The 19,519-nt window shown below is 40.4% G+C and overlaps 2 protein-coding genes across 3 annotated transcripts in view; one reads left to right on the forward strand and one right to left on the reverse strand.

Annotated features, from left to right (window-relative positions):
• Positions 1 to 4,926, reverse strand: part of LOC133424527 (phosphatidylinositol-3-phosphatase SAC1-B) — a 38,920-nt gene extending 33,994 nt beyond the window's left edge. The window contains exon 1 of one of the 2 annotated variants that reach the window (XM_061715204.1): positions 4,821 to 4,926. Coding sequence is in view for 1 of the 2 variants with exons in the window: in XM_061715198.1 (XP_061571182.1) it covers positions 579 to 607 (29 nt within the window). In the remaining variant the exon portion in view is untranslated. Of the gene's footprint in view, positions 1 to 578; positions 647 to 4,820 lie in introns of those variants that run through there. The other variant, XM_061715198.1, reaches the window with a different exon arrangement.
• Positions 2,650 to 15,483, forward strand: LOC133424540 (RNA-binding protein 42-like). The gene is made up of 12 exons (XM_061715216.1): positions 2,650 to 2,724; positions 5,000 to 5,056; positions 5,191 to 5,314; positions 7,222 to 7,285; positions 8,744 to 8,815; positions 10,928 to 11,079; positions 11,246 to 11,416; positions 12,848 to 12,982; positions 13,150 to 13,267; positions 14,166 to 14,263; positions 15,028 to 15,124; positions 15,207 to 15,483. The coding sequence occupies exons 2-12, from the start codon at positions 5,001 to 5,003 to the stop codon at positions 15,317 to 15,319; spliced, it is 1,200 nt and encodes a 399-aa protein (XP_061571200.1). The 5' UTR covers positions 2,650 to 2,724; position 5,000; the 3' UTR covers positions 15,320 to 15,483.
• The last annotated feature ends 4,036 nt before the right edge of the window (positions 15,484 to 19,519 follow it).

Consider the following 19,519-nt stretch of genomic DNA (forward strand, 5'->3'; position numbering starts at 1 on the left):
CACTGGGTTAAGCAGCAGCTCATATACTGAGACTACAGTCTTCCTGCAGGTTGCAGGTTTGAATCCCGGCCTGCACCTTTGCTGCATGTCATCCCCATTCTCTCTCTCTACCCACTTCTGGTCTGCAACTTCAATAAAGGGCCACTAGAGCCACAAAAAAATCTTTAAACAAAAAAAAAAAACGGGTTCAGTCAGGTTAGAACCGGGTTAGAACCGTGTTAGAACCAGGTTAGAATCTGGGTTCAATGAGGCCAGAACCGGGTTAGAACCGGGTTAGAACCAGGATACTGGAGCTGAGCAGCTGCTTCAGGTCCAGCTCTGCTGTCGGTCCTCCACACCACGGACCCAGCGCGTTAGTGTGTCAGTGTTGCCATGGTTTCACGTAGACAGGCGTAACTCCATGACCTTATGAGCAGTAAGTAGTGAACGGCTGCGTGGATCAGAACCACGGAGCTGCAGAAGTTTCCACAAGTTTCCTGTCAGCCGAGACAAACTGGAGCTGCACACAGACCCCGGCGGGCCGACACTTCACCAACACGTCTGGGACATGCTGTCCCTCGGTGTTGTGCAGGACTTACAGGGTGAATGTGGGCCATGAACCCCCCATGCTGTCAGTCCTGTCAGCTGTTCTCTCTGCTCCAGCCGTCTGCTCCCCCAACAGGCGGCGCATGCGCAGACGCGGCCGCGGCGGCTGTCGCCCCCTGCCGTCCACTCTGCGCCAACGACAGGTTTTCTGCCAATTTCTGCTCCTATGTTCCCTGGGGGGAAGGAAGTGGTTTAGGGAGTAAAACACAGTAAAATTGAAGCTCTACAAAGGTAGAAAACCATTAAGGAGCATTTTTTGGCAAAGCAGCAGAAATGGGCAGAACACCGGGAACTGGCTCTACATGCACTGCAAACACTCAAAATCTTAACAAGAATATTTCTCTTATTTCTCGTTAAAATGTCTCATTTTTAGTCAAAATAAATCTCATTACACTTAAAACAAGGTTCATCACTGGAAAAAACAACAATATTTATCTGTTTCAAGTAGATTTTCACTTAAAATAAGTAGAAAAATCTGCCAGTGGAACAAGATTTTTTTTGCTTCTAATGAGAAGATTATTTTGTCTGTTTGAATGGTTGTGTTAAAAAAAGAAATCTGACGTTACTTGAGTAGTTTTTTCACCCAGTACTTTTTAACTTTTACTCAAGTCATTATTTGGATGACTACTTTTTACTTGTACTTGAGTCATATTATTCTGAAGTAACAGTACTTTTACTTGGGTACAATTTTTGGCTCCTCTACCAGCTCTGATTAGTGTCATGCTCAATCTGTTTTACATCTTTAACACATGTACTTTTCTGACTAACTGATGACATTTTTAATAGATGAAGTTATGTCTCTAAACTGTTTTCCTTTACACGTTACAGATTTTACAGACATTTGACTCCTGAATTCGCCGGCTCTCAGTGACGTTCATGGTTTACTTGAGTAAAATTTTTGGCTACTTTACCCACCTCTGACTATACTATACTATACTATAGTACTCAAGTTGTAAAAAAAAATCAGGGGGGATGGTGGATTTTATCATATGGGGACAGATAATTTGTGCTGATTACAAATAATATAATATATTACAAATAATAGCAGTGACCAAAACAGCTGCAGAAATACTGCAGGAATGACATAGCAGCAGTTAAATGCAGCCTTCTGTAAGCTTTAAATATCCACTGGGCTTACATCAAATACATCAAAACACAACAATAAAAAACACTTTTCTGAACTTATCAATATGACTCTGTCCTTCACAGGATAAGTAACATGGATCACTGCAAAAACTCTAAATCTTAACAAGAATATTTGTCTTATTTCTAGTTAAAATGTCTCATTTTAGTAAAAAAAATCTCATTACACTTAAAACAAGACTCATCACTGGAAAAAACAAAAATTTTCACCTGTTTCAAGTAGATTTTCACTTGAAATAAGTAGAAAAATCTGCCAGTGGAACAAGATTTTTTTGCTTGTAATAAGAAGATAAATCTTGTCCCACTGGCAGATTTTTCTACTTATTTCAAGTGAAAATGTACTTGAAACAGGTGAAAATTGTCAAATAAGTTATTTTTCTGGAGTTATTTTTCTGGTGATGACTCTAAATGTTGAAATAGCAGTAAAACCACATTCATTGATGAAATGACATAAGGGATGGAAAGGGGGGGGGTGGCAGTTTTACAGGGGGGATGATTTGGACCGTTTTTATTTCAGGGGGGGATGATTTGGACCGTTTTCATTTCAGGGGGGATGCCATCCTCCCTCATCCCCCTTCAACTCGAGTACTGACTATACTATACTATACTATACTATACTATACTATACTATACTATACTAGCCTATACTATACCAGACATCTCCTCTTCCACAAAAGATGTGCTCTTCCTGTTAGAGTTCTCATAAATTACGACTTTATTCACGCAACATTATGACTTTATTCTCGTAATTTTACGACTTTATTCTCATATTATTATGACTTTATTCTCGTAATTTCCATTCTCGTAATTTTTTTTTTTGTCTGAAAGACAGGAGCAGGAGCAGTTCCCCCCCGGACCAGCAGGCGGCGCTGCTGCTGCTATTGCTGCTGCTGCTGCTGCGGCAACGCAACTTCCCGTTCCCAGCAGCAGCAGCAGAAGAAGAAGAAGAAGAAGAAGAAGACCGCGGCGACGCACTGATACAAGATCGGCGAACAAGTAAGTTTATTTCCCCGAGTTTGTGCTTGGTGGTGCGTGTTAAAGCTGCTTGTGTCGGTGCTCCGGTGCATGAACATGAGAGGTTCAGGTGGAGAATCCAGCTGGAGCTGCAGCTGCAGCTGGAACCGAGAAACACAGAGAGAAACACACGCTGAGAGAGACACAGCCAAGCTGGTTCCTGAGGTTTATGTACGATTACTGGTGCTGCTCCAGCACTAATACACTAATATCACTATCACTGATGTACTAATATCACTCTCCAGCACTGATATACTAATACACTAATAATAATAACTAATAACTCACTAATACAGCAACAGATGGTTAAAAAAACAAACTAAATAACAACACATGGAACTGTATCGGCGACAAACGTGATGGCACTAAACACCAGAACCAGTCAGGACTAGAACACTGCAAAAACTCCAAATCTTAACAAGAATATTTGTCTTATTTCTAGTTAAAATGTCTCATTTTTAGTCAAATAATCTCATTACACTTAAAACAAGAGTCATTACCAGAAAAATAACTTATTTGACAATTTTCACCTGTTTCAAGTAGATTTTCACTTGAAATAAGTAGAAAAAGTAAGTAGAGTGAAGATTTATCTTGTCATTACAAGCAAAAAAAATGTGTTTCATTGGCAGATTTTTTTCTACTTTAAGTGAAAATTTACTTGAAACACGTGAAAATTGTCAAATCTCAAGTTGTTTTTCTGGTGATGACTCTTGTTTTAAGTGTAATTAGAGTTTTTGACTAAAAATGAGACATTTTAACTAGAAATAAGACAAATATTCTTGTTAAGATTTTGAGTTTTTGCAGTGATCCAGTCAGAACCAGAACCACTCAGAACTAGAAGAACCACATAGGACTTAAATCGTAGATGGTAAATCGGATATTACAATGGTCATAGATGGTAAATCAGTTTGTGGTAGATACTACAATGTCTTTCTCCAAATGTTGTCGGCTCTGATGCAGAGTTTCCCCTGGTCCTCATGTTTAGAGGGAATGAGCATGACGTCACAGATATAACTTCACAGCGGGTTACACCACTGAGTGTCAGAAAGACTGAGGGCCAATCCCAATGTTCTCAATACCTCTAGCCCTCACCCACTACCACTAGGTCCTTGTAATGTTCCCTAGGGATTGGGACACCACTTGCTCCGTCACTGCGTGGTTTACGTTCGGGTACGTAAGCGACTGCGTAGTTACGTTTGCACAAATGTCACACCATATCAGGAAGCCCAGAGATAAAAGCTGTTTTAATTTCAGCTGTAGCGCTGTTAATATGCCACTTTATTAAGTTTTAATATTTTTTCAGGCGTAAAAGTAACCGTTAAGATCCCCAACCTGGGCCCAGTTTATCCAAATAACGCCTGTTAAGAAATTTGCTCCGATGTTTTCGGAGATGAGAAGAGCTGATTTATGGTTCCGCATTAAATCGACGCAGAGTCTAGGGCGTAGGGTACGGCGTACGGTGTGCGTCGCCGCGTAACCTACGCCGTAGACTCTGCGTTGGTGTAATGCGGAACCATAAATCAGCCTTTTTTCTGGCGACATCTGAAGATAAAACGCAACAACGAGCAAGCGAGAGATTATGTACATTCACTGAGTGAATATTATGAAAGTAAAATATATATTTCTCGCTTGAAATGTAATCAAAACGCATTTTTATGCAGAAACTAACTCAAAATATTGATATTATTCACTAAAAATGAGAAATGTCCGCCATGTTTTTTTGTTTGATTCAGTCTGTAAATGATGGCGTAAAGCATTCTGGGAAATTTTCTCTAGCCCTCGGTCGGTGAGTCAGTATCTGAAATCCCTCACTGTGAAGGGCTAGATTGATACACACTAGCCCTCGTTATGTCCACTAGCCCTACATGCAAAGAGGAATTGGGACACCACTACCATCACGGGAACGCACACAATTTAGGGGTAGGACTGAAAAGTAGGACTAGGGGGGATTGGGACTGGCCCTAACTCCCCCTGATAGACATGGCGGTCTCATTAACAGCCTTCCACAGACCTTGATGACCTGCTGATGACGACCGTTATTAAAATCTGGTGCGTTGAGGCAGGGAAACATGTCAAACCTGCGGGACAGTCGTACTGGAGGACCAGGGCCGGGGAAACGCTGCTCCAGCGTCTTCATGTTGTTTATTACCGTCTGGTCACAGCTATTACGCTTTGGTTCAGGCTCCATGGGCTTCAGCTCTGCTGCTCTGAAAACTGTTGAGGTGTTTTGTGGTTTTGATGACTGTTTTTCTTGCAGCATGGCGGTGAAGTCAGGAGACGAGCGTCTCAAGGAGATGGAGGCTGAGATGGCTCTGTAAGTACAACCCATATCAGTGATGACAAGCTCATTTTTACCTCCCACTATGGGGCTGGGTGGTTCAGGGAGCATGAGGCCTCATGTTCACACACAGAGGGTTTGTTTCTGTTCTGAAATGTTTGTTTCTTTAGTTTTGAGCAGGAGGTTCTTGGCGGCCCAATAACGGTATCGGGAAGTCCTCCCATCATGGACCCGGCCCCCGTAGCTTTGGCAATCCCGATCCGAGCAATCATCGGAACCAACACCTACAGACAGGTAGGTAGATCGCAGACTAGGGCTGAACGATTTTTGAAAATAATCTAATTGCAATTTTTTTCCTCAATATTGCGATTGCGATTTAATATGCGATTATTTTTTTCAAGGTCCTGTTCTCATGTATTTTTCAACTACACAAGCAATAAATCAGTCTGTTTTATAATAAACAATGCTAGATGTATTTAAAGCACAGATTACAACAATAAAGAAAACAAATCTGTGCCTTTACCTCTTAAACACGTCTACACATGGGTCGTTCTCTCTGAACCCAATCGCACGACACCAAACCGGGTTAAACTTTAGACAAAACGAGGCGTAGTTTAATAGAAAAACAGAGAAAAACTCCCATAGGGAACAAAAAACCTTCCTCGCAGGCAGTACTCAAGTTATAAAAAAAAATAAATCAGGGGGGATGGTGGATTTGATCATATGGGGACAGATAATTTGTGCTGATTCCAAATAATATAATATATTACAAATAATAGCAGTGACCAAAACACCTGCAGAAATACTGCAGGAATGACATAGCAGCAGTTAAATGCAGCCTTCTGTAAGCTTTAAATATCCACTGGGCTTACATCAAATACATCAAAACACAACAATAAAAAACACTTTTCTGAACTTATCAATATGACTCTGTCCTTCACAGGATAAGTAAAATGGATAACTGCAAAAACTCACAATCTTAACAAGAATATTTGTCTTATTTCTAGTTAAAATGTCTCATTTTAGTAAAAAAAATCTAATTACACTTAAAACAAGACTCATCACTGGAAAAAACAAAAATTTTCACCTGTTTCAAGTAGATTTTCACTTGAAATAAGTAAAAAAAATCTGCCAGTGGAACATGATTTTTTTTGCTTGTAATGAGAAGATAAATCTTGTCCCACTGGTAGATTTTTCTACTTATTTCAAGTGAAAATTTACTTGAAACAGGTGAAAATTGTCAAATAAGTTATTTTTCTGGAGTTATTTTTCTGGTGATGACTCTAAATGTTGAAATAGCAGTAAAACCACATTCATTGATGAAATGACATAAGGGATGGAAAGGGGGGGGGTGGCAGTTTTACAGGGGGGATGATTTGGACTGTTTTTATTTCAGGGGGGGATGATTTGGACCGTTTTTATTTCATCCCCCCTCAACTCGAGTACTGCTCACAGGGAACTCAGAACTTCTTCATAAATAACTCAAAAATCACAGAGAGAAAAAAAACCACCAGCAAACTAACAAACAAACCAATAAAGCTCACAGAGTTAACAAAACGAACCAGCAATGAACAACTCGCAGCCGCTGTTTAACTTCTCCTGATGAGCTGACGGGCTGCAGGTGGTTTAAGCCTGATTTATGGTTCCGCGTTACACCAACGCAGAGCCTACGCCGTAAGGTACGCGGTACGCGCATCGTACGGCGCGCGTCGCCGCGTAACCTACGGCGTAAGCTCTGTGTCGATTTAACGCGGAACCATAATTCAGGCTTCACAGCGCGACTATCCGCCCGGCTCGTGCTCGGCGCCTCGCCGCGCGCAGCTCCTCGCCACGCCGACTCCGCGTTCATATATTTAATACATTTATAAAGCCCATATATTTAGAAAGCCCATATATTTATAAAGCCCTGCCTGGCCGAGCCCTAACACTGACGCCATGGTAGATAGGTTACACGCGGACACGCGGCACTGTTGACTTTTTTTCCCTGCCGGCAACGTGACCAGATCACGTGACCAGATCACGTGACCAGATCACGTGACCAGATCGCAGCCTTTGCGGTTAGAAAATCTCGTTTTATCACATCGCGATATTATCGCAAATGCAATTAATCGTTCAGCCCTAGCGCAGACGTGCAGAACATGCATTTTCCAGCTTTGGTTGTCCGTGTTCTCAGTTTCCTTCCTTTCCTTCTATGTGCTCAGGTCCAGCAGACGTTGGACGCTCGAGCAGCCAGTTTTGGTCCTCCTCCGGCATTCATGGGTCCAGGTAACAAACTCCCTCCTGTGCTGTTTACGTCTCCTTAAACACTGCTCCTCGCAAGTCAAAGTGTAGTATGATCATAATGTCGAAAGATTAGGGCTGGGGATCCATTCAAATGTCAAAAATCGATTCAATTTCGATTATCACGTTTTGATTTGTTCCGATTCGATTACGATATTGGTTTAGGTTAGTGTTATTAAAACTGTTTTTTGAGCTGTTGCATGATTGATATGACTGTAGTTTTGCAACATATTAATACTAGTATCATATTGAGATTTAACAGCAAGTATTGCAGCTAATGATGCTGTAAGGACCAATCAGCTCCCAGAATGCTGATAGGAAACATTTAGGAAACATCTTGTGAGGCAGAATTACCAAACAGATCCAGGGAGGAAACAGAGACGGATGAAATCAGTTTTATTTTTTCCCATTTATGAGAATTTGGTTTTTAGCATTTTATGCAAATGTAACCCCAAGACAGTATATAAAGCAAAGAAATATAGACAATTTATGAAATTATACGGTAACTGAAAACTTTAATGTTTTCATACCTTTAAACAAAAAAAGGCACTAGTTATGCTTGTGTTCAATAAAACATTCCTTTTTTGGGCACAAACAAAAAAAAATACCAAACGTTGTAATGTAATGATGAAAAAATCAAAAAAATCGATCTTTATACATACAAATGGATTTTTAGGAATTAATATGAGAATCGATTTAGAATCAGAAAATCCTCTTCAAGGCAAGTTTATTTGTACAGCACAATTCAACACAAGGTAATTCAAAGTGCTTTACATCAACATTAAAAGCAGCAAGAAACAATTAAACAGTAAATAACAAATAAAATGTATTAAAATGATAAGAAAAGAGGTAAAATAATAGAAAGCACAAGTTGTTAAAAAGTAAGGGCAGTAAAGTACAGCAGGTACATCTCATTCTTACAATGGCAAGAATTACGTTTCTATACGGTCAAATTTAGAATCAGAAAATCGATCTTTTCAACACAGGCCTAGGAAAGATGATGGTATCTTTCCATTAAATACATTAAAATGCAGGTTCCAGATGTTTCCACAGACGTTCAACAGGATGTAGATCAGGACGCTTCAGAACCGTCCACTGTTTGGTTCTGAGTCGTTCTGGGCTGGTTTTCCTTGTGAGAAATGAAGTTTGTTTTTTTTAAATAAAGGATTATTTGTATAAATATTAGTTTGTATTTACTTACTAAATTAAAATATGCAAGACTTGAATCCATCCATCCATCCATCCATCCATCCATCCATCCATCCATCCATCCATCCATCCATCCATCCATCCATCCATCCATCCATCCATCCATCCATCCATCCAGTTTTTAGAATGCACCTCAAAGTGTTAAAGTGTTTTTTCTTGAGTCATGAGGCCGAGACAGACCAGGCTCTGTGTTCCTGTTCCGTTCTTCACCAGTTTTCTTCCTTGTGTTCCCAGTTCCACCAGTCCGTCCTCCTCCGCCCCCCGTCATGAGACCAGCCTTCGTCCCCCACATCCTGCAGAGACCTGGTAGGATCACTGCTGCTTTACTGGGCTGTTACTAAGGCCCAATCCCAATTCTCCTTCACTCGCCCTTCTTTTCTCCACTCGCACTTCTTTTCTTCCCTAAGCCCTAAAAAAGAAGGGGGAGATTTTAGGGCACTTGAGATCTAGGGCACTTGGCCCAGGTGCCTGTCCCAATTCTCCCCCTACCCCTCGTTTTCATCCCTTCCCTGATCAGGAAGCTGAGAGCCAAAAGCTGTTTTAATTTCAGCTGTAGCGCTGGTAATATGGCACTTTATTAAGTTTTAATATTTTTTCAGGTATAATGGTAACCTTAAGATCCCCAACCGGGGCTCAGTTTATCCAAATAACGCCTGTTAAGAAATTTGACCCGATGTTTTCGGAGATGAGAAGAGCCGCCGGCCCCGGGGAGCAGCCTCAGCTCACAGCCCGAGAAGAGACGTTTCCGCCGGGTCAGGCTGCTGCGTCAGCCCCGGGAGAGAAACTCTCTCTGGGACGCAGCTCTGTTGAGAATCACGCCGGCTGAAATAAATCATTTAGGAATATGTTGGTTTAATAGATGAAATCTAACAGTTGTAGCTACGCCTGTTAAGAAATTTGCTCCGAAATTTAGAGATTTCTGTCTGCCGGGTCCGGAGCTTGGGTCCGCGTTAAATCGACGCAGAGCCTACGGCGTAGGTTGCGTAACCTCCGCCGTAGGCTCTGCGTTGGTGTAACGCGGAACCATAAATCCCTTTATTCTGGCGTGATCTTCCGCAACTTTATCTGAAAGTGTGTAAATTACCCAGATAACAGCTGGATTACTTTGTGGTTTCTGAAAACTATTATATCAGAAACATCCAAAAACAAATCTGACGAGTCACAGGATTATTTCTCTCTATTTCTCTGAGACCAGTCTGCCTGTTTGCCTTCGGTCGGCGAGTCAAATCGACGCAGAGCCTCTTTTTTTCATACCCCCTCGCTCGCCAAGTCAGCATCTGAAATCCCTCGATTTGAAGGGGCTATTCTCAGCCCCTAGCCCTCGTTATGCCCCCTCCCCCTAGGTGAAAAGAGGAATTGGGACACCACTACCTTCACGGGAACGCGCAAAATTTAGGGTTAGGGAAGAAAAGGAGGGCGAGGGGGAGTATTGGGACGCACCCTAAACACCTTCTCAGGGGAACATTACACTTCTGTCTGGTTCTGAATCCCACTCTGATGTCCAGTATGGACACAGGAAGATTGAGTCATAGTTTTAACTGCCCATCCTCAAACACAAGGTCAGAACCATGAGAGGTTATTTTGTAGGGGTGTAACGATACACTAATCTCACCATACGGTACGATACACCATATTGAGGTCACGATAACGATACGATATTATAGCAGTATTTTTTTAACAACCTTGAATGAGGAACATATGACTGGAAAAAATGGTCTTTTATTTGAAAGACACAAAATACAAAACAATACTGTACGATTGCCCTATTGTTCCAATTTGTAATGCTTTATAACTGTTTAAGTTTTAAAGAGAAAGCCAGGCCAACCATTTTCCACAAACTGAACTTAAAGTAAATAGTTCATGGAGAAAAAAGTCAAAATGTCGAGAAAAAAGTCGAAAGGAAAAAGGAAGAAAAAAAACAGGAAAAAAGAAGTGTCGAAATGTCGAGAAAAAAGTCAAAAAAGAAAAGGGAAAAAAAAGAGGAAAGATATAAAAAAAAAAATAAGAAAGTGTCAAAATGACGAGAAAAAAGTCGATAGGAAAAAGGAAGAAAAAAAGAAGGAAAAAATTGGGAAAAAAAGAGAAAAGAAGAAGAAAAGGGAAAAAAAGGTTAAACATTTTTGAAAAAGCTCCAGAAAGCCACTAGGGCGGCGCTAAAGGGTTGCCGACCCCTGGGCTAGATCAAATTGTGAAAGGGTGGTTTGCCCTATTGTTCCAGTTTGTAATGCTTTATAACTGTTTAAGTTTTAAAGAGAAAGCCAGGCCAACCATTTTCCACAAACTGAACTAAAAGTAAATGTCAGGTTTGCATTATGCATCTTCAAGTACAAATATTTTGCCACAAACTGTATAGTCAAAATGACTTGACTTTTTTCTTTTCCAGAAATTTAACTTAAATTAAATAATGTGTGTTTTCAGCTGGCCAGCGGATGCACATGATGCGTGGTCCTCCGATGGCTCCTCCAATGCCGCGGCCTCCCCCTCCTCCCCCCATGATGGTCCCTCCCCCCATGCAGGCTCAGATCCCTCAGGGTCCGTCCCAGCCCCACCCACACATGGCTGCTCCTCAGGTCAGGCCTCAAACTACCCAGGAAACCACTCACATTCTGAAATGTTGCTTTACTGAAGGGACAGACAGCAGTAATCGTTGCTTCTGTTGTTTCTGTTCTGCAATTGATGGATATATGAATCAACTTCTGACCCACCTTGCATCTGCTTCTGTATTTTTGTGCTCAGGTTGGTGATATGGTTTCCATGGTGTCGGGCCCGGCCCCGAGACCTGGACCCCAGCCCTCGTTCAAACCAACACCATCCATCATCCAGGCAGCTCCAACGGTTTACTCTGCTCCTCCTGCCACCATTGGACACAAAAAGGCAGACATTCGTGCTCAGAGACAAGCCAGAATGGTATTTACACTTTTAGCAGTGACGTGTATTTACGCTGGCCACATTCTGCTAATGTCCAGGTACATTTTAAAAGTTAGAAGGGTTTCTTGTGATTGCTTCAATTTTTCTGAGTGGTGGGGGGTACTGGCACATTACCAGCTATTGGCTTTATTTAGGAACTTTGTTTTATAGGAACCACTTTGGATGGGTCAGTACATGAACATCCATTCAGCCATTTTCTTTACACACCTATTTAGGAACAAAGGGGTCTGCCTGGAACAAGTGGAAGGCAGGAGTAAACCTGGACTGGTCACCAGTAGTGATGCACCGATTGTTCGGTAACCGAAATTGTTCGGCCGAAAATGGCAAAACACTTTCGGTGTTCGGCGGAATAAGTGGGAAAAAAACCGAACAATTAATAACGGCGTTGTAATATAAATAGACTGGCCGCTCCGTAACTGTTGCGCACCACATAAATCGTTGGCCAACCAAAAACTAACCACATAACACTCCCGTAATGGTTGCGCACCACAGAAAGTGTTGGCCAACAAAAAACTAACCACATAAGAATTTTACCAACATTCACCAGCAGGTGGAACCAAAACAACATAAATCAATCTATTACAGGTGCGTTTAGATGACGAAATCAAACAGCGAAGAGCGTGGAGTGAAGTGGTGCGGACGTGCGGTGCAAACATGTCACAGTGTGGAAGTATTTTAGAGTGGCAAAGAATAATACAAGAATGGCTGTTTGCAATGATCTGCTCAAATATCTAGAGGGGGCACATCTGCAAAGTCTTTCAGCTACAAGTTTGATTTATCATTTGAAATGATAAAAAACCCTGAGCGCTTTAATGCATTTTTATTGTTTTAAGGCCTATGTTACAATGTTCAGTCAGTTAAGCCTAACGTAAGCTCAAAGATGGCCAAAAAATGTATTTTGCTAATTTATTTATTTTAAGTTATTGTTCTTTGCTGGTATAATGTCTGCTGGAATATTTAAGAAATGCTGGGAAATTAAAAAAATTTCAGTTTTTTATGTTCAACAAATGTTTTCTACCTTGTAATTTTGTAAAAGATATTTTTCTTTTAAAAGCATGCCTAAATCAAATTTATTTGATTTATACAATGGTGAAAAAATTGGCAAAATAAATGAAAAACTGCGAAGAACCATGTTCGGTATTGTTCGGTATTCGGCCAAGTGTTTATTATTATTTTCGGTTTCGGTTTCGGCCACAAATTTTCATTTCGGTGCATCACTAGTCACCAGTCCATCACAGGACCACATATAGAATAACCACACAAACTCTATGGACACTGGCCACGGTTACATGATGTTTTTTAATTCGGAATTCATTATTCCGAATTAAATAACTATTGGGGTCATTGCATACTGGGAGAGTCCTTGAGTGTGACTCTGTTTGAGCCTCATTCTTGTGATGTGTGTTCCAGGAAGAGCTGGCAGCGCGGGTTGCAGAGCAGCAGGCTGCAGTAGCAGCAGCCGGGCTGCTGGACAAGAAGGAGAGTGAGGACAGCAACGCCGTGATTGGTCCAAGCATGCCGGAGCCTGAGCTCCACCATGCTGAGGTAATGTCATGTACAAACTCTGGCAGAAGAGTTCAGACAATGGACAAGAAGGTGGATTGCTGGATATACCAAAATATAAAAATTAGGGATGCCCCGATACCATTTTTTCCACACCGAGCACGAGTATTTTGATTTGTGTACTTACCGATACGTGTGTGTGTGTCTAGCCTGTGGAAAGTGTAACAGAAGAAAAAAAGAAGGCCAAATCGGACAAGGTGAAGAAGTGCATCCGCACAGCAGCAGGGACCACCTGGGAGGATGCCAGTCTACTGGACTGGGAATCTGGTAAGAACCAGTACAGAACCACAGTTAAACCAGACTCAGTGCCATCAGCACTCCCATGTTAGCATCACTTCATTGGTTCCCGTTTACGCGTTGATTTTTTATTTTATTTATTTTTAATTTTTTTTTATTCTTGTTAATCCTCCCTTAAAACAGACTTTTTCACTTTGGCTTTTTACCTCATTTTTAGATATTGGTTTTATTTTTATTTTTGTTCAATACTTTTATGTTTGTAATATTTTTCTCTGAATCCATGTAGTAAGTAAGTAAAATGTATTTATATTGCACCTTTCACAGACAACGGAATGTCACAAGGTGCTTCACAAAGAATAAAACAACATCAATAATAACACAAATAAAACTACAAAAAAAGTAGAAATACGATAAAAATGATGTGAGCCTTTCTACTAGAACCAGTTTTGGACTTGCTGAAGACGAGATAGTTCTTTCTTGTTTAAGCAAGAAAACAAACTGTTGCAGTCGTCCAAACGAGAAGACAAAAAAGCAGGAATAATTAGCTCAAGATAATTTTGTGAAACAGCTGTTGTTAGTTTGGAGATATTCTTTAATTGGTAAAAACAGTTCCTTGTCAGCTGCTTGGAGTGGTGTTGTAATGACAAGTCTTTGTCATTACAACACCAAGATTTCTTAGGCCTGACACTCAAATCACCTCAAAACTGTCTGATAGCAGGTTTCTGTTCAGCACTTTGGTCAATGTTTTTGTTAAAGGTGCTTTAAAGGTGCACTGGTGACTCCAGCACTTCAGGAGCTCCAAAGCCCGTCACCAGTCAGTCTGGACTGAAGAAGCATGAAGTGTCTATTCTCCCTCAGATAAACCAGTGAGAGCCCGCGGTCGTGCTGGTCTCCGTTGTCACAATCCTGCTCTCTCTGTTGGTTTCAGATGATTTCCGTATCTTCTGTGGAGACCTGGGTAACGAGGTGAACGACGACATCCTGGCCCGAGCCTTCAGCAGATACCCGTCCTTCCTCAAGGCTAAGGTGGGTTTGAGTCTGTCAACGCTGCTTCCTGTAGCCCAGGGGTGTCCAAGGTCGGTCCTCGAGGGCCGCTGTCCTGCAGGTTTTAGATGTCTCCTTGCTTCAACACACCTGATTCTAATTAATGGTCGTCACTAGCTTGCCATCAAGGTCTGGACAACTCTGTTGGTGACACAGCTACTTTTATCACGGTGTGCTGAAGCGGGGAAACATCTAAAACCTGCAGCACACCGGCCCTCGAGGACTCGCTGCTGTAGCCTGTCTGATACCGTAGCTGGTAACTCCAACCACCACCGTAACCCTCCAACTTATCTCTTTGATTCACTGTGACCGGAAAAGTCAGATAAACCGTTCAGGAAAAGATCGCACCCCCTAGCGCTCTGGGGGGGTATTGCACCGCGGGGGAATGGTGTGACAGATAAGTCTGAAGGGTTCACGGTGGTGTCACGGTGACGGCGAAGGCTCTGCGCTGGTTTGACGCAGAACCATAATCCAGCCTTTAGTGTGATACTGAGTGTCATCTACAGTGTAGTCTAGTAGTTTTTGTACCATAACATACCTTTGATAATGTATGAATCATCACTCACACATAAAAAGATTATTTTATTTATTTTATTTTATTTTTTTCACTCTTGGGGGCCCCAAGCAGCCGCTTAGTTCTCTCATGCCTTGGGCGGCTCTGCCTGTCAGTGATGAGGATGTAAATGAGTGAAGATGAGGCCGGTGCACCCGAGTGCTGCTGAACTAACGGGGTCTGTCGTCCTCAGGTGGTCCGGGACAAACGGACAGGGAAGACCAAAGGCTACGGCTTCGTCAGCTTCAAAGACCCCAGCGACTACGTGAGAGCCATGAGGGAGATGAACGGTCCGTCCTCGCCCCCGCCGCTCTCACGTCTGCTGCTCTGACGCCCGTCTGTCCGCTAACGTCCGTGTGTCTGTGTGTGCAGGGAAGTACGTGGGCAGCCGTCCCATCAAGCTGAGGAAGAGCATGTGGAGGGACCGCAACATGGACGTGGTCCGCAAGAAGCAGAAGGAGAAGAAGAAGCTCGGCCTCAGATAGAGAGAGAGAGAGAGAGTGTGTGTGTGTGTGTCTGTCTGTGTGTGTGTGTCTGTCTGTCTGTCCGTGTGTGTCTGTCTGTGTGCGCGTGTGTTTATTAACCAGAACTTTAGATCATTTAACACATGAACAGGTGTTTTTTCTTCTTTAAATAAAACCAAGTGTTAATAGTTTTCATGTCTTTTTTTTGTGATCAAATGTTTTTATTTATCTTTCATGATTTTCTTATTATAAACTGTGGCATCCACAATGATGTCAAGCATTCCATGAAAATAATTAATAATGAATACGGTGATAAGGAAAACAGAAAAAAAGATAATGCAACAACAAAAGAAGGACAAATTAAAACAAAGGCAAAACATAATATCAAAAACTGGACAAGGATAGCTGCAACAAGGTAGTCTATATCAATTTTAAATATATCTTTCAAGTTTGGCGTTAATTTGATCTGCTGCCATAAACCAAATAAAATATTTAGTTTTGCATTATGGATTGGGGCTGTAGATATTCAATTCAATTTTATTTGTAGAGCGTCTAATACAACAAAAGTTGTCTCTAGACGCTTTCCAGAGACCCAGAACATGAACCCCCGAGCAATTATATATATATATATATACATACACATACACACACACAGTCACTCCTTTTCAGTTGTCAATAAAGAGGAGAAATATGCATATTCTTTCTCTTGTCTGTTCTAAACTGTAGCCTATGTATGTATTTGGAGTCAGGGGGTCACATGGACATTATTATCACAGGTTCAGTAACAGTTTCACTACGAGGCCGCTTTTACTAATTTTGTTTGAATCATTCTTGACTTAAAACCTCAGATAATGTTAAACCAAAACAATAAAAAACACTTGAGATGCTCAGAAAAAATAGGAATAATTTTCAGTTTCTTCTGGGCCTGTGAGGACGCTCTCACGGAGAGACGCTGCACCGGCTGTTTCCATGTTTAAGAAGAAAACTAAACCTCAAAATATTAATTCTGTCAATGCAAAACAAAAACTTTAATTTATGGCTAGCTTTTTGATGAGACATCTCACCCTCTATCAGATGATGGCACAATGTACTCACATGAAATGTAATACAAATGACAACTGAGACATCAGCTGAACTGTTACTGGATATAAGACATGTTATCTAGATATGTTTTTTTTTTCATGTGCACAGTTTCCTTGTATTTATATTTTCCCAGTAAAAACAATATTTTCTATCACGGAGTATTAGGGCCAAACTAAGACAAAAAAAATGAGAATAAAGTCATAATAATATGAAAATGAAGTCATAATATTACCAGAATAAAGTCGTAATATTACAAGAATAAAGTCGTAATAATAAATATATTATAAATATATAAATATAACTTCACAAGATGCTCAATATTCCTCATTTTAACACAGGGAGAAGAAGCTCTTCCTGTTAGAGTTCTCATAAATTATATTCTCATAATATTACGACTTTATTCTCATAAATTACGACTTTATTCTCATAATTTTACGACTTTATTCTCGTAATATTACGACTTTATTCTCGTAATATTACGACTTTATTCTCATAAATTACCACTTTATTCTCGTAATATTACGACTTTATTCTCGTAATATTACGACTTTATTCTATTACGACTTTATTCTCATAAATTACCACTTTATTCTCGTAATATTACGACTTTATTCTCGTAATATTACGACTTTATTCTATTACGACTTTATTCTCATAAATTACCACTTTATTCTCGTAATATTACGACTTTATTCTCGTACTGTTACAACTTTATTCTCGTAATATTACGACTTTATTCTTATAATATTGTAGCAAACTGAATTGCACAAATCTACTGAAGTAAAAGTAAAAAGTATAGTGATTCAAAACTACTGCTAAAAGTACAACATTTTCCAAAACTTACTCAAGTAAATGTAACAGAGTAAATGTAACTCGTTACTACCAACTCTGATGGTACATTGTTAGTTAGTCAATCTCATGAACTGCATCCCATGTGATGAGAGCTGCAGAGAAACTTCCATGTGCAGCCTGTGTAACTATTTCTACTCTCTTCTTTTGAGATTATTACAGATTTGTAAATCAGTGTGTAGTCGTCCCCGTGCCTTCTATAGTCCAGTAATGTTTTTCAGGTCTGTCAGTACTGTGTGTTGCAGAGATGAACCAGAACCCCATGACGACAGCAAGAAGGTGGAGAACACCTATCAGTTGGGTGAGATAATGCTGAGCTTGATGCTCAACTCAGCACCACAGATCTGCATCCAAACCTTTCTGTTTTAGTCCAGGGGCCAGAGCCCAACATTTCACTTGTCAGCACCACTCAAGGTGACCAAACTTACTTATGATTTTTGAAAATATCCATGTCTGTAGATGATATTTTGGTAAGATAACCTTCCTGAGTGGCAGCTGGATCAGAGTTATTTAGCTCATGAAGTTCAGAAAATTACATTTTAGATGCTGCTGCATATCCTGGTTTAGACTCATGTACAGGAAATCTGTCAATGTGTCACAATATTGTCTTTGGTATCATTTTAAAGGGGACCTTTAAAGCATTCATTCCAGCTAAGATGTGAATCTTTCTGACCAACATAGAGGTCACTGCAGCTCTTTAAACTAGAAACAACACACATTTTTACACCATTTTCACCTAAATGATATACTATCTTTTATCCCTGTGTCATCTAGGAACCACAGAGACACAAAATACAAAAACTGGAATACTCACAGGACCATAAGGATTCAGGAAATGTATAATATACCCCTACTATATCATTGTTACCGGTCATTGTGAGCCTTAAACTAGAAGAGCATCATTAGGCTCCTATGAAACTATAACAGCCACTAATGTCACAAACTTTTTTATCTGCAAATACACGACATAAAGGACATAACAATGAGATAAGGAACCAGCTTAGTTTTATAAACAACATTAGAAACACAAAATACAAAAAATAAAAATACAATAACGTGAATACTCACAGGACCATAAGGATTCAGGAAATGTATAATATACCCAATTTAGAATCATCAATTAACCTGAAGGGGGTGGTAACTTCATGAGCTGATAACTCTGATCCAGCTGCCACTCAGGAAGGTTATCATACCAGAATATAATCTACAGAAATGGATCTTTTCAAAAATCATAGGTAAGTTTGGTCACCTTGAGTGGTTCTGATATCTGGTCTGGCCCATGGACTATTTGTTTACCCGGTGCTGGATTGATTTATTTTTCTTTATTTCTACTACCTACCCTGTCACACTGGATGACCAGTCTTACTCATTCTTGAACTATTCTTCTTGATTTAGTTTTTTTGGACCACAGGACCTCTTAAACGCTTCCCTGTCAGTGCTGCCACAGAGATACTGAGGGATGTTCTTACCAGTCACCTCTAAGAGGGGAAATATGAAGTTCAGCCATCTCCAGAACTGATAATAACCCTCACTGGGGTCAATAACAAAAGCACTGTCATTTTTTGTAAATACGTTGGATTTTCTGCTTTAGTAATATAATTCTTCCCTTATTTTTGCAAGATAATAAAAAGCCGTGTGAAGGAGCTTGAGATCCCCAGATATAAGGTTATGGTTGTGATGCACCTGGTCCAGCTGGCTGACCAGGGCCTGCACAACACCAGCAGCTTTCTGTGGGCCGATAACCACACCTTTGCATCGCTCAGCTTCAACAACAGCTCTCTGTTTTGTGTTGCAACTGTCTATGCGGTCGGTGTACTACGAGTGACTGTGGAAACACTGATGAAAACAAGGCTTGTTTTGATACTGTTGTTCTCACAGTGCTTTTTTTTTTTAAATATTGTTACCATGGGGAGTGAACTTCACTGATACAAATATTGTGCTTGATCTACTTTTTAAAAAAAAAGTCAACTTTTTGCATGAGATTATTATGTAGATCTAGAAGGACTAGTCTTTGTATAAACTACTTCATTTTTTGTATGTGAATAATACATTTTGAAAGTACAGTCAACTTTCTCCGTGCAGGAGAAAAAAATTCACTGCAAAAACTCAAAATCTTACCAGGAATATTTGTGTTATTTCTAGTTAAAATGTCTCATTTTTAGTCAAAAAATCTCATTACACTTAAAACAAGAGTCATCACCAGATAAATAACTTATTTGACAATTTTCACCCGTTTCAAGTAAAGTTTCACTTGAAATAAGTAGAAAAATCTACCAGTGGGACAAGATT

Source organism: Cololabis saira, chromosome 3 (assembly GCF_033807715.1).
Source record: "Cololabis saira isolate AMF1-May2022 chromosome 3, fColSai1.1, whole genome shotgun sequence".
Taxonomy (NCBI): domain Eukaryota; kingdom Metazoa; phylum Chordata; class Actinopteri; order Beloniformes; family Belonidae; genus Cololabis; species Cololabis saira.

Excerpts from the sequence above, each read along its gene's own strand:
- LOC133424540 (XM_061715216.1), top strand. The coding sequence starts at position 5,001 with ATGGCGGTGAAGTCAGGAGACGAGCGTCTCAAGGAGATGGAGGCTGAG. Across the intron at positions 11,080-11,245 it reads CACACATGGCTGCTCCTCAG|GTTGGTGATATGGTTTCCAT; the intron begins GTCAGGCCTCAA and ends TTTTGTGCTCAG. Across the intron at positions 11,417-12,847 it reads CTCAGAGACAAGCCAGAATG|GAAGAGCTGGCAGCGCGGGT; the intron begins GTATTTACACTT and ends TGTGTGTTCCAG.